General features: G+C 37.6%; 1 protein-coding gene across 1 annotated transcript; it reads left to right on the plus strand.

The window, feature by feature from the left end:
* The first annotated feature begins 2,922 nt into the window (after positions 1-2,922).
* SLITRK1 (SLIT and NTRK like family member 1) lies at positions 2,923-10,297 on the plus strand. The gene has a single exon (XM_028526635.2). The coding sequence runs from the start codon at positions 3,913-3,915 to the stop codon at positions 6,001-6,003; it is 2,091 nt and encodes a 696-aa protein (XP_028382436.1). The 5' UTR covers positions 2,923-3,912; the 3' UTR covers positions 6,004-10,297.
* The last annotated feature ends 5,753 nt before the right edge of the window (positions 10,298-16,050 follow it).

Raw genomic sequence — 16,050 nt, forward strand, 5'->3', positions numbered from 1 at the left:
AGAAAGAGCCTTGGTGGTTTGGTCTGGAAAGGATTCGAAGAAGTGATTTTAAGCTAAAATGATATTTTAAAAGTTGAACAGATTGCAGAAGGCAAACAATGCAATCCATAAATAATTAGAAATTAAAAGTAATTTGCTCAAGTAAATGGGTAAGCACTGGTTTCACTTGAAAGTACTGAACTGAGTGGAAGTTGTTTAAGTGATAATAAATAGTGTTGGTAGGGCATTAGAGAAATGACAAATCTCATCTACTGCATGTGGAGTATAAATTGAACACATCTTTGAGTAAGCAATTCATCAAATTTTTATCAAGTCTTAATATTTTTTCTACACTTTAGCCTGGCAACTCTACTTCTAGGAATCTGCAATGAGAAGATAAATAATGACATTCACAGTGATTTATTCACAAGGTTGTTCTTTGCAGCATTATATACAAGACAAAAAAATAGTAAAAACTAAATATCAAACACTGGAATTATTTCAATGAATTATTTTATGCCATATAAAAGAATTAAACTTCTAATACAATATAGTAGTGGATGTTTAATAACTTTGACATTTTTCACAAATACATATATAAAGTGCAGAAAGCATTTTATAAAATATATTTGTATGCTTACACTAGTAATTTCTGGGTGTTGAAATTTGGTGGATTTTAATTTTTACAGTCGTTTTCAGTGTTTTTCAAAACCTTTACAAACAAAATGTATTTCTTTATCTTAAATATATAATATATACTTTGTAGGAAACAAAACAGAGCTTTTTTCTATAGATGATTATTCATGAGATCTTATAGGGTATATAATAAAAAGTGCAATAAGTCCTTAATGTCATATACTTAAATATGTTCCTTGAGTCTCTTCACATAACGTGTTTATTTTGCGATTTGAATAAACAAGTAACCTAATAGTAGTTAATTTTAAAAGTGTGATTTTAGATGATTGTCATCAATACTTTTCTTCCTAAACAGCCAGCATTTTTTTCTCTCTCCTTCAAAGTCCTTTCTCCTATCAACCACAGGCACTGCATGAAGCACCCTCCTTTCTCAGCTGGGTTTCTGGGGCCAAGAATCTTCACACTTGAGTCCAATTACAAAGAAATAGAAATATCTTTTCCTTCAGTCTAAGTCCTCCTTCACATCTGCAGTTCTCAAGTGCACAGTATTTTTTTAATGAAATAGTTTCAAATTGATTATGCTCTTATCTTCTTTCAGCATGCAGTAAAGGGTTAAATTAAATAAGAATGGAATTGTTTAAACAGTGTAATGGGTTGCCTGAAAAATGCCCCTCTCTCTCTCTCCCTCCCTCTCTCTCTCTCTCTCTCTCTCTCTCTCTCTCTCTCTCACACACACACACACACACACACACGCGTGCACACACACCATATCAACCTGAGCCTTCATCCATGCCTCCACTGGGTTTCAAAAGATGACAACACAACATTTGATTACATTAAAATATTATATGTAGATTATAAAAACTGTGCCCCCCAAATTAGCTTCTGAATGAAGAAAAAAAAATCTACTCTATACATCCCTGAATTTCTCCACCTCAGGCCTTCCCCCAAACCTTTCATTCTTCAGTACTTTCAAAATGCACAAAGCCTTAAATATTTGATCTTTTAAGCAGATTAGCAAGCTTGTAACAGCTGTCCAACTTGTGTATACTCTAACGAAAGGGAAAACTGATGTAAACATATGATCTCTGTTTCAACTGAAGAAAGGACTACACAGCAATTTAAAAAAAAAAGTTATTTTAATTCCAAACCCTAAAATGAGGCACACAATTTTAGAAGTAGTGAGGGAGAAAGTGTTGATTCTGATAAGAAAAGTCATCTAAACGGCCTTCTTAGAGGCAGCATTTTCATGTTCTCTCCCCTCTCAGAGGTTGGTAGAAGTTGGTTTTTATAAGCTTCTGCTAAGTTTGAGGAATCCGAGGCTCCCTTCCCTTGGAAAAGCCCGAGCACTGTTCTCCCTCAGCACCAGTGACCCAGCCAGCTTTTAAACACGGAGAGCAACTGCCGGCTACCAGCAAATAACGCCACCCACCCCCACTCCAAGCCTTAGAGACCCGAGATTGCTATCTCCTCCTCTCAAAATGCAACTGGTTATTTACTTGTATGCATTTCAAATTCGGTGGAAGGACTGCGGAAACTTTGTGAGTGAGTGAGTGTGTGAGTGAGTGTGTGTGTGTGTGTGGTATGCGTGTTGTCTGCCAGTGGATTTTTAAGAGCACTCACGAATCAAATTGGGATTTTTCCCTGCCCCCCTCCCTCCCTTTCTGGTTCTCAGTAAAACCTTTCAGTCTGGAATCAAAGACGTTAGCGTGCATCGTGTTTTCACCCTGCAGACTTAAATAACATTCAAGAAAAATCAGAGAAACCTAGCTCTCAATGACCTAATTGACTAAAATTCCATACCAAGTTTTGAAAAGAAAAGAATGTGCTTAAATTATATACTATGCAACAAAAAAATCCATACTCAATTATTCTATTATATAAAATACATATGGTTGAATACATGTTTCAGATAGCCACTTTCAACATACCAAATTTCTTAAAAAATGGTTTCAAAGGCATCAAATAGCATAAAACACACTGTACCGCAGAGACGGAAGAAATGCATTTAAAGCACCGATGAAAATGGCGTGCAGTATAATTACCTCAAATTGCTGTTCGCTTGACACCCTGACACTAATTTTATTCAAGCCTTTGGGAAATAAATGTTTTAAAAGCACTCTTTTCCCAACGTTGGAGCTAGTGGGTGCTGTGAGGTCATGAAGGAAAAGAAAGGGTAAAGTTTCCAGCATGCAGAAAGAATTAAATAATCCATTTACAATAAAAGCCTCTATGTGGATCGACAGCCTTTAGTGCCCACATTTTTAACGCTTGCCCTGTACGTGGATTGATTTTTTTTTTTCCTTCAGCATTCCCTCACCAGATGGATTTTTGCTACTGCAGATCAGCAGAGGGTGTCAGATCTTTCAGAGTGCACCAGGCTGGAACGAGCAGAGCTTCTTAGCAACTCTCCTCTTTCCCCGCTCCCCATTCTCGCGCTCTCTTTCTCCCTCCGACAACTCGCCCCCCACCCGCCCTCCGCCCCCTCCACGCGATTCCGAAACAGCAGAAGAAAGAGAACAAGAAACGAGCCAGTAACCGAGATTCAGAGCCCAGGGGGAAAAAAAAAGCTGGAGAGGACCTAAGGGAAAGAAACGAAAAGAATGGACAGGCACAAAACGCAGCAATTGCGGAAATTTTCCAGCGCCATTGGCTCGGCAGTGTGAGTCCTTCGGTCGGGCGTGATTTCAGCACCGGGAGGATTGGACAGCACCTCGGGGGGACTTCTGGGCAACCTACAGCTACAGCAAGAACTCCATCAGCAGCCTCAACAACAGAAGCCGCCGAAAGCCCTGCTTTTTGTATCAGAAAGGCAAGGTCAGTCCGACACACAGCCATGCACAGGCAGTGCGCCTGTACTACGCTGCAAACCCTCTGCTTGTTTCTCTAACATGCACTTGCTTCTAATTACTAGCATTGTTCCCTTACTGATTAGTGAGGACCACTAGACGAGATTCTGTTAGGTGTGCATTTTTAATTTATACGTATATATTTAACTTCATTTTTTTTAAGGTTGAGGGGGAGTGGGGTTATTTTTCTACTTTTTTTTTTTTTTTTTGCTTGCCTTGCACTACGTGCCTGGATAGTTTGTGAATATAATTATTGACTGGCGCCTGGGTTGTTGCAGTGCGGGGGGGTTAGGGAGGAAGGAATCCACCCCCACCCCCCCAAACCCTTCTCTTCTCCTTCCCTGGGTTCGGACATTGGAACACTAAATGAACTTGAATTGTGTCTGTGGCGAGCAGGATGGTCGCTGTTACTTTGTGATGAGATCGGGATGAATTGCTCGCTTTAAAAATGCTGCTTTGGATTCTGTTGCTGGAGACGTCTCTTTGTTTTGCCGCTGGAAACGTTACAGGGGACGTTTGCAAAGAGAAGATCTGTTCCTGCAATGAAATAGAAGGGGACCTACACGTAGACTGTGAAAAAAAGGGCTTCACAAGTCTGCAGCGTTTCACCGCGCCGACTTCACAGTTCTACCATCTATTTCTGCATGGCAATTCCCTCACTCGACTTTTCCCTAATGAGTTTGCTAACTTTTATAATGCGGTTAGTTTGCACATGGAAAACAATGGCTTGCATGAAATCGTTCCTGGAGCTTTCCTGGGGCTGCAGCTGGTGAAAAGGCTGCACATCAACAACAACAAGATCAAATCTTTCCGAAAGCAGACTTTTCTGGGGCTGGACGACCTGGAATACCTCCAGGCTGATTTTAATTTATTACGGGATATAGACCCCGGGGCCTTCCAAGACTTAAACAAGCTGGAGGTACTCATTTTAAATGACAATCTCATCAGCACCCTACCTGCCAACGTGTTCCAGTATGTGCCCATCACCCACCTCGACCTCCGAGGAAACAGACTGAAAACGCTGCCCTATGAGGAGGTCTTGGAGCAAATCCCTGGCATTGCCGAAATCCTGCTGGAGGATAACCCGTGGGACTGCACCTGTGATCTGCTTTCCCTGAAAGAATGGCTGGAAAACATTCCCAAAAATGCCCTGATCGGTCGAGTGGTCTGCGAAGCCCCCACCAGACTGCAGGGTAAAGACCTCAATGAAACCACCGAACAGGACTTGTGTCCTTTGAAAAACAGAGTGGATTCCAGTCTTCCGGCGCCCCCTGCCCAAGAAGAGACCTTTGCTCCTGGCCCCCTGCCAACTCCCTTCAAGACAAATGGGCAAGAAGATCGCGCCACCCCGGGGTCTGCTCCAAACGGAGGTACAAAGATCCCAGGCAACTGGCAGATCAAAATCAGACCCACTGCAGCGATAGCGACCGGCAACGCCAGGAACAAACCCCCAGCCAATGGCTTGCCTTGTCCTGGGGGCTGCAGCTGCGACCACATCCCAGGGTCGGGTTTAAAGATGAACTGCAACAACCGGAACGTGAGCAGCTTGGCTGATTTGAAGCCCAAGCTCTCCAACGTGCAGGAGCTTTTCCTGCGAGATAACAAGATCCATAGCATCCGAAAATCGCACTTTGTGGATTACAAGAACCTCATTCTGTTGGATCTGGGCAACAATAACATTGCCACTGTAGAGAACAATACTTTTAAGAACCTTGTGGACCTCAGGTGGCTGTATATGGATAGCAACTACCTGGACACACTGTCCCGGGAGAAATTCGCCGGGCTGCAAAACCTCGAGTACCTGAACGTGGAGTACAACGCTATCCAGCTCATCCTCCCAGGTACCTTCAATGCCATGCCTAAACTGAGGATCCTCATTCTCAACAACAACTTGCTACGGTCCCTCCCCGTGGACGTGTTTGCTGGGGTCTCGCTCTCTAAGCTCAGCCTGCACAACAACTACTTTATGTACCTCCCGGTTGCAGGGGTGCTGGACCAGTTAACTTCCATCATCCAGATAGACCTGCACGGAAACCCTTGGGAGTGCTCCTGCACCATTGTGCCTTTCAAGCAATGGGCAGAACGCCTGGGTTCCGAAGTGCTGATGAGCGACCTCAAGTGTGAGACACCGGTGAACTTCTTTAGGAAGGATTTCATGCTCCTCTCGAATGACGAGATCTGCCCCCAGCTGTACGCGAGGATCTCGCCCACGTTAACTTCACAAAGTAAAAACAGCACTGGGTTGGCGGAGACCGGGACACATTCCAACTCCTACCTAGACACCAGCAGGGTGTCCATCTCCGTGTTGGTCCCGGGACTGCTGCTGGTGTTTGTCACCTCCGCCTTCACTGTGGTGGGCATGCTCGTGTTTATCCTGAGGAATCGAAAGCGGTCTAAGAGAAGAGACGCCAACTCTTCGGCGTCCGAAATTAATTCCCTACAGACAGTCTGTGACTCTTCCTACTGGCACAATGGGCCTTACAACGCAGATGGGGCCCACAGAGTGTACGACTGTGGCTCCCACTCGCTCTCAGACTAAGCCCCCAACCCCGCTAGAGTAGGGGAGGGGGAAGGCGAAGCTCCCCCTTCCCCCCACGCTGTCGGCATCCCGGGGTCAGAAAAGCCGGGACCCCACTCCAGTGTGCCCCAAGGCTCGATGGACATAAATAAATAACTGTGAACTCGCTCAACTGAGATGATCTGACCCCGTAGCTCCCTTCTGGAAACAAAGAGCAGACTGTAGCTGGGAGAGCGCTGCCAAACCGCTCTTTGCTGAGAGCCTCTTTTGACAAAGCCCAGCAGGGGCCCTGCTCCAAGAACCGACAGTGCCCTTCCCCTCTGAGGAGGGGCTGGTGGGGATGGCTGTCGTGGTCCCACACATATATACATTTACCCACATCTATATAGAGAGATAGATATCTATTTTTCCCCCGTGGATTAGCCCCGCGAGGAGGGGGGGGCGTGATAGTTCCCTGTTGCCTACGCAGGGATGGGCAGTTGCACGAAGGCATGAATGTATTGTAAATAAATAACTTGGACTCCTGAGAAAAACAAAAAGCGCTGCATGGCTCGCATGGAATCCACGCGCTCCAGGGACGCTGCCCTCCCCGGCGACCGGAGAGAGCGTCACGTTCACAGCACCCGCCCTCTTACCTGATAAGTCCCATCGTATCAAACTTTCTATAAACAAAGTACAGTATAATCAGAAGTGCCATTTCACCATTATTTGTGATCGGTAGGCAGTTCAGAGAGTACGTTTACTGTGAAAAAAATGTTAAGGTTTTATTTAAGACATTTGCATGACTACTCATTAGCCCATTTTATGAGTTAAAAATGTATTTTGTTAAGAGACGTTTTATGGGTTGTTTTGGGTTCATCCTTTTATTTTGATGGTGATGTTTACTTTTTTTTTGGAGGGGGAATATTTTTCTATACATATCCAATAAGGCCTTCCATCTGAATGTAAAATAAGTACCCATGATTTCTATTATAGTATCTGGTGTAATTATTTAAAAAAAAAGGAAAGATTTTGAGGCAGTTAAGCATGACCAATTAATGTCACTCTAGTGCTTAGGCTGCGATCTTAAAACGGTAGCAATTCTGTGCTGGTGTAACTCTGACTTACAAAGTAGGAAAAAAAAAGAACGGAGGAAGCACGTGAAACTTACTAATTCTATTCGAGGATTTTATAATGGCATATTTTTTCAGTATTAAAGTGATCATGTTTTCAACTCTGGGTCCTTACATTTTTCCAGCTTCATATTTGCAACTGGTAAACTGCATGTACGGTGGAAGGGACGGGGGAGGGGGACGGTTGAGGGTGGATCCCCTTCCAGAGCTACTTTAAGGCTCTTTCTCTAAGCCTCATACTTTGCTTTTTACCTTTCATTAGTACCCCTCCCCCTCCATCCCCGCCCGGACTTTTCCAGCTTTCCCCGCGGATTAAGTAAGGTCTTCCCCCAATAGCGCCCTCCATTTTTTTCCCCTTTTCCCTTATGCGGCAGTGAATCCCTTTATTAATACTGGAAATCCCTCCTGCTGCTTCCGCCGCGGCTGCTGCTGCTGCACACACTGCAGATATATTAAGGATGTTAGTAAAGATTTGATGTAATTGACTCTGCCTAGATCGGTCTCCTTAAACACAGTGGAGATTTCATTGGTCAGCAGTCTTCAATGAAAGACAGCGTTAATGCCTGGCATTTGAGATGCTGCTGGCGTTTTGAATTCAACATCTGCTGAAAACGGTGAAGCTAATTAATGCCCACCCACCCTCCCCGCCCCAGCAACCGCATATTGAAATTTGTTAAAACGCTCATCTTCATGGAAATCAATCATTATCCAAAAGAAGAGTTTCTATCCCATCATTCGGGTCTCTGCTTGTGACCTAGTAGTTCACAAGAAAAGCATTGAACTATTTGGATATTTTGAGCCAGTGTTACTCTGGCTTCAGATCATATTCCTCTGGGATTCACATAACTACACATGTTGATGGAGTCTGCATTCCACCACATCTTCACCACTGAGGATTATTAAAAGATGGCAGACCACAGATTAAGAAAAAAAAAAATATATATATATCTCAGCTAATGAAAGTAAATCAGCTAGTGAAAGCCCCCAGAGTGGTTGTTAAGATTTGCTTTCTAGAAATCATGTTCTAAAGAGAAGGAATTTCCCAGAACAGTGATACAAGTGGTGTTCTGGAGTATGTATTATTTATTTTAACATTTTTAAAATAAAATCTTTATTATAAACCATGACTACTCCTAAGGCCATTCATCATTTTTTCTCTCGATTCTTTTGTTGGTGGACTACATTTCATAGTGGTAAAATCAAAATCTACAAATATGGGTTGCTCTTTCTTTCTTTCTTTCTTTATTATTCATATGAAGGCCTTACTTCCTTTTATGAAAATAAAGTACAACTGGGTTCCTGAGGAGCAATGGGAAGATTTATTTGTGATGGAAAAGTTGGGGAAGAGGAAGATGCATGTATTCAACAATATTATGACCTTAAGGCAAAGAAAACATGGGCAGATGTTCTAAGTCTCTGGTGGAAAGTAACACTTAAGAGAAGATACTTAGTGAGGCGCAGTAGTAACTTTTAAAGCTGATGTATGATTAATGTAAGTCAGGAAATTAGAACTTCTCTGAGAAGGTGTGCACTGGGCAAGACCTTTTCTTCATACTGATTAAAAAATAATTACATTATTGAAGACAAGGTTAAAGGGGTAAACTTGTTCAAATATTAGCTTCAATGGTTTTTGAGTGATCAGTGTGTACCAGGCGCGTGCTAAGTGTTTACATAATTATTTAATTTAACTATCACAACCATGGAATAATTTAATAACATATTACTGTTTCCATTAATACCAATGAGAACATTGAAGCTTAAGGAGAAAAGGCAATAACTCAGATCATACCTGTTATATGGTGAAGCTGGATTTAAACTTCAACACCTCATTCTATGAATAGAGTAGTCATATATAATTACCTGGTGACCTTTTAAAATTCAGAAATATATTCATATATATTCATAAAGGACTATAACTAATTAGGAACCCAGGTTTTGCCTTCTTAATTGAGTATGCAATGGTGATCCTTTATATATCTAAAATGTCTGGCAAGAAAAGAAAGTTATCCTGCATTTAGAAGAGATGTTCTTCAATAGTTTATAAGAAGACTTAACAGATACGAAAAAAGATAAATGTGCTATATACATGTACAAATTATAGAAATTCGTGTCAATAAATCTAAATTATCTATACAGTGATTCTAAAACACTAGGATCATCACATATTTTAATATGTAATAATACATGTTAAACTTTATATAGAAAAGATGCCCAATGATTCATATGAAAAACATACATTATTTAGACAAAGTTTTATTTATTTTCATAAGTACCTCTTTACAGTTACATATATAAACTTTTATATATGTTTATAATAGTTTGTTCTGAATGATACATACTGCCTAAGGCCTCACCACATAACTATTATTTAGATGTACTTAGCTTCTTGTTTTGGTTTTGTCTTCCCATAAAATACTCATGTAACTGTAGTTGTCATTTGCTTTAGTTGAGATATCTTGTTTCCAGTCAAATCATCCTTTAATTCATCAAAGCAAAATAGATTTTAGTTGTGCCAGATGAAATGGAGGGAAGAGATACCTTGTTTAATTCCATTGCTTCGAAGAAAGTAGTAGCTTCTGTTGCTGCTGCTATAATTAAGAGTGTCTTAGAATTTAAGTTGTTGCCATAGAAATTTATTGCTTATCCATTTTTACATGTTTATCCAGGAGGAAGCCAGAATGGTTTATCTAACATTAACATAACAGGGTTGTTTTTCTTAACAGTAGTTATATTAAATGTAATTAGAATTGTCAGGCATTTTATTAAGTATTAAAATTATGTTGGTGATTCCAAGGACAGTTTGTTAATATAGCTTTCCCTAAGTTGCTAATAAATATTATGTGGTATGTACACAGAGATGGATGAATTTGCAGGGATGAACACAGAAGTACATGTTTTCAATGTGTTGGTAGAATATTAGAGTGTTTTCTAATTCTGGTCTTCTGCTGACTAATTTATTAATATTATTTTTATTTGTATGCTTATTGGAAGAAAAAATAGAAATATAAGATGTGCTAAAAATTTAATTTTAGCATGTATTAACTTTTGGTTCATTTTCTCTTGTTTTCAGCCTATTCCAAATGCAACAGATTATTTAATTTTTAGAAGGTGAATTCTGTATAATATAAACAGTTACAGGAAATGCAAAATTAAGATTTTTGTTATATGATCTGTTTCAATGTGGCCTTGATCCATAAAAAAAAGGATAAAATAAATGAGTTTCCTATAATTCCCTGGCATTTTCTTTCATCTATAAAGTTGCCAAAAATGTTATCATAAATGGTAGTAGGATGCACAGCAATGAGTTTTTGGTGTTGAGACTTAGAGAAAGGCCACTCAATAGTTTTATGAAAGCATGTGTTTCAAATAGAACAGTTCCAAAAACTGAACCAATATTGACTTGTTGTGGCCTACTGAAATATGGTTGAGTTTCAGAAAAAAAATAAATTGTCAAGATAATAACAAATTAAGTGTTTAACAACTACAATTTTATAATGAAGTGGATCACTGAAGAAATTTTCATAGTTACTGAAACCCAGTACAGCCCTTTGGTCTCAATTGACTGGCAATTTCAGTTTATTGGCTTAGATCTCAATTATGTCTCTAATTACTCTTCTCCTTTCACATCCTTGCTAAATATGTACTAGATTACATACTTGAAATATAATGATATTTCCTGTTTGAAATCTGTAAAAAGCTTATAGGAGGACAATTATCTAAATTTGAAACAATTTTGAGCAAGTTAGAAAATAAATATTCAATTGGCAAGAAAAATTGACAATGGCTACATGAAAAATATTGTAGTTCTCTTGGGAAAAGAAAATGAGGCAGTTCTGACTTCAAAGAGGTTATGACCTACAAAGATAAGATGCATGCATCATTGTAATTGTAGAACAGTACATCGTTGGCAATTTTTAAAGGCTTCCACTAGCATTTTCTGTGTCTTTAAGTATATATATATTTTTTTAAATATATTTATTTATTTATTTATTTATTAGGGGGAGGGGGAGAGAGGGAGAGAGGGAAAGATATATCAATGTAAGAGAAACATTGATTAATTGCTTCTAGTACTCATCCCAACTGGCACCGAACCTGTAACTCAGTCACGTGACCTACAGGGAATCAAACTGTGATCTTTCCCTTTGTGGGATGACGCCCAACCAACTGAGCCACACCGGTCAGGCCTAACTATGTTATATTTTTGGCCATTTGGAAAAGTGCAGCTATCACCTCAGTTTTATTAGCTACCATAAAAAAAGTTAAAAATCTTAAAACAGCGTTTTACAATGAAAGAAGCACTTTAAATACTTTGTTAATTTTATTTTCATCGTTTGTTCTGTAAAATGGGAAAAAACGTCTATTTTTAACTTTAGTAAGAATTTTCTGACTAATCATTCTAAAAAGAAGCATTCAAACCAGTTTTTATCTTAATGAATGAATGATAATTTCCTAATTTTAGTTATTTCAGAAATCCAATATTCATTTAGAAAGCTGAATAAAATATTTTATAGTATCATAAGAATTTCAAAAGAACTGTCTCTGGAAATTTAGCTTTGATATTATATTATATTATATTATATTATATTATACAGATTATATAAACTTTAATATATTATACATATATTTTATATTTTACTATAAAGCTAATGATCCTCTGGCATTTCTTATTTAATAAAACCTAATATTCAATTACTGAGTACTGTGTTCAAGATGCACAGGCCCAAAGGTTTAACAAATGAAAGATAAAGCCCACTGTGTCACTTCTGTGCTTTATTCCATTCTCCTCTAACTCCATTTCTTTGGTTGGCAGAAAAATACAGGAAGGAAACAGGTTCAGCTGCAGCCTATCGATACGAAAAGTCAATACATAGTGAAAATGAGAAATGCCTCAAATTGAGATAATAAATGGTCAATCCATAGTGCTTTCAATGAAGCAGTCTCTTCCTCTTGCAAAAAGGGACTAAATGGGAAAGGGTCACGATTTATCATGAAAAAATAATGGCTTTTACCAGATTCTGTGATATAAATGTGCACTTTTTTCTTTTAAATCAATGTATTTTTAATATTTCCAAATTGTGTATGATATAAGAAAGTAGTTACTCATTATTATGATAATAATATGATTTAAATAGTATGTCTTTGTATACAGAATGTTCTGCTCCTTCCATAGTATAATTGGATTAGAAAATAGTGAATAAATTTGAAACAATGCCATTTTCTACACATTACAGTAGAATCTACTTGTTTTAATTCTTGTCTTTATTAAAATAATTATTTTATATAATTATAAGTAAATCTACATGACTATTCTATCTAAAATATTTTGTTATATAATATATTAAATGATGTTACATAAAAATTATTTGCTAATTTCTGTTCAGTTACATAATATTTGCAGCTAATCTGATTCAGTGGAGTCTAGTTAACTTTCCTTAGTTGGGTATATTTAGCACTGGATTGCATGTCGGTGGCCATCCATACCACAAATGGTTGAGTATGGCTTTGTCATCACTGGGTTGGAAATTTATCTTAGTGAACTTTTCAAGGTTCCTAAATAATTGATCTAAAGTGGTTTAGTCCTTTATCTGTTCAATCTAAAGAGAATGAAATTACTAACGTGAAGAGCTTAATGCTGTTAATCCCTGTTACCTGAATGACTAAATGTTTTTCAGTGTCTCAAGACTTTAATGACAGAGTTTTACCTTACATACATATTGTTTTCGGTCAGAAAATGTTACATTTTAAACTTTTTTCAGCAGAACTTTGGATTATACTTGTATTTTTTCACCAAAATGCTCAGCTCTCCAACAGTTAGATTTCATGTTACAGATGGTATTTTGTATAATTAGACATTAAGACATAAGAAGCAGAGTAGTTAGACCCAGGAGAGTTAGACCTTTTGGTGTAATGTTATGGGGACTAAGACTTGAAGAAACTAATAGCTGGAAACAGCAATAATCCCCAAGAAATGAATTACGCAGAATGTCATGTTACTATTTTAACTTAAAATTTATAATATCAAATTAAGAAGGAAGTCAGATCAGAGCACATTTGAACATTATTTGCATAAGCATGACATCTGTTATAGCCAGCCCCAAACTATTTATGCCACAGTTTTTTAAATAATATAGAACATATTTTTCAGCATTTTTGCATGGATAACTAATATGGTGCCTATTAAGTTAACCTCTCTGCAAGCTCAGTTGTTACACACTTGGTGAGTAATCAGATGTATAGTCTGAAAATAGAATGATTCTTTTACAAATATGGGTCTTTTATTCATAATATCTTAAACCAGTATGACATATTTTAAGCAAATAAATCTCAGACTATATATATGATAGCTATTAGACAATAACATATATTTTGAGTACAAATTTTATAATATTTTATTCTTCAAAATGAATGCAATTATCAGAGGTGTATGTTACCATCTATCTCGAGGCATTTCAAGGAGGCAACATGGTGTTGGTGTACATGCACCTTAAACCAAATTCAGAAGAAAAAAAAAACACACACTAAAGAAAGAAAGAAAAGAAAAAGGAAGAAAGAAAAACAACTGGGGGTGATGAAAATTTTACTTTGCGATCAAAGGAAAACATATTTATTGATTACCTATGATGTGCCAGGCATGTATGCAGTGGTTCTAAACCCAAACAGAACAGATTTCTCCTCATCTAAATTTGCATCCTGTAGGGTACTAAAGAAAACTAAACAAAAATAACAGTTAAAATAAAGTTGTATAACCAAGAGCTATGAATGAAATGAAATGGGATAGGGATGATGATTATATATATATATATATATATATATATATATATATATATATATATAAATATATATATATATAGTTGTCATTGGAGTCCTCTCTGGGGAGATGATGCATGAACTGAGTGGAAAAGGATTAGGGACAATTACTTGAAGATTAGGAGCAAGAGGGATTCTAGCAAATAAATCATCAAGTACAAAATATCCTGAATTACAATTGCACATGGACTGTTTAAGGACTGGGAAAAAAGGCAAGAATAGCTAATATTTGACAATAAGCAGAGATGAAGTTGGACAGGCAGAGAGAAGCCATATAAAGTCTTATAAAGCATAGCATGAAATTCTGAGTTAGTTCAAGAATAACAGAAAGCTTTAAGCAGCCAAGTGATATGATCTGAACAGTACGTTTACACAGTGAGTTGGGTTTACTTAGTGGAAGTCAATTATAGGGGGTGGAAAGTGGAAGGCAAAGAGCTCACGCTGCAGAGTTTGGGAAAGACATTATGTGTCTCGGACAGTGGTGGTAGTAGTGGACAGAAGGAGAGCTGGATGGTGAATTTTTAGTGTCCAAAGAACACTGTGTGGAAGCAGCGTTGGGAGTGAAGGAGAGGAAAAACGGTTGTTTGTGTGTTTTCTTTATCAGTCACCTTGGTGGTGTATTTTATTAAGAAGGAAAGGCTAGAGGAGGCAGGTTTTAGGTTACAGTCAGAGTTCGAACATGTTAACTTTGAGGTACCTGTTGATATGTTCTAGATTGGTTGCTGGACATATAAATATGGAGCTTAATGAGGGTTTAAGGATGGATATATTTGGAATTCAGAATTTGTCTGTTTTTGATGGCTCCATTTTTATAGACTTAAACACTAAGCCTAAGGTTGCATTTTACTGGTATTCTACCCTCAGGGCAGATTTATTGAAAATTGAATATAAACTTGATTTTAGAAACAACTGATATAAGAAAGGTATGAAATGTGTAATATCATAATATATAGACATTTTCCCTCAAACCTGAAGAGCATATGCAAAATCTAGCAAAATATTTATTGGTAAAAATCAATTGGAAACATAAACAATAGTATGAAAAGAGTTTTAAAATGTTTGTAAAAAAGTGTACAAATATAAACTTTAAATCAAAATGCTTAAACTCTTTGCCTTAATAAATATATTTCTGAATGAGAGGGCAACAATCTTACTCATTACTAGTGAAAAAAGACTTAACTTTTATTTCCACCCAAATGCAAAGATTTCTGGCAAAGAAAAATCAATTTTATTAATAACGACACAAGAATGAGAATCGGGTAATTCTTACTCAGTACTTATTCAAAGGTTGCACTCCTTTTAGGAAGCTTTTATGTTACCTTTGCTTGTAGGCAACTTTGTGATCTGGGTATTTCAAAAACCCTTGGCCACAGTTACAATTCAGTCTAATCTTTGTGTAGACAGCAAAATAACAAAAAATTCATGTTTTCTTCATATAACCATTTTATCCACATTATTCAGCTCACCATCCCTGTCACTAATCCCTAACACGAAGTGTAATTGAACTTAATCTTCTAAGTAAATTGCGATTACTTTCCATTTTATTTTAGGCCTGCTGCAATTCAAATATTCATTTTGGCCCGTTGTACAAGAATAGTGTTCCCTGAGTTGTTTCTGTGACTGTGTAACTCCACGTTGCTGAGATTGAAGGCACATAATGCTATGTTGTTATATTGCCCCATTCCACACCTATCTTAAGGTAAATACATGAGTTTTTTAAATGGCTCAATTAAATTTACTCCCTCTTCCCAACTACAATATTACTGGACAATAACTGACACTAAAATTTCATTTCTTTTCATGTTGTACCTCCACTTATTAAGCTTCATTTAAATCTCTCCATTTTAGATAATCTACAGAAGGGAAAAGGAAAAAAAAACATTATTCAGCACCAAGATGTGGCAAAATGGCTTACTATAACACCTTTTTTGGCAAAAGGTGGGATATTTAAAAAATTCTAATAGCTGCAGGATAACAAATGCATTTTTAGTGCTAGCATGGAAACAGAGAAGTTTGCAATAGCACTGTTTCTTAGTTCATTAAATTACATGCGTAAGTAAGGTATGCTATGAGCCAATTGACTTTTTTTTTCTTTAATAAGGAAATCAGAGATTGCTTCTCCATCATTTCAGAAAATGAGAAAGGAACA

This window comes from Phyllostomus discolor, chromosome 11, assembly GCF_004126475.2.
Source record: "Phyllostomus discolor isolate MPI-MPIP mPhyDis1 chromosome 11, mPhyDis1.pri.v3, whole genome shotgun sequence".
Taxonomy (NCBI): domain Eukaryota; kingdom Metazoa; phylum Chordata; class Mammalia; order Chiroptera; family Phyllostomidae; genus Phyllostomus; species Phyllostomus discolor.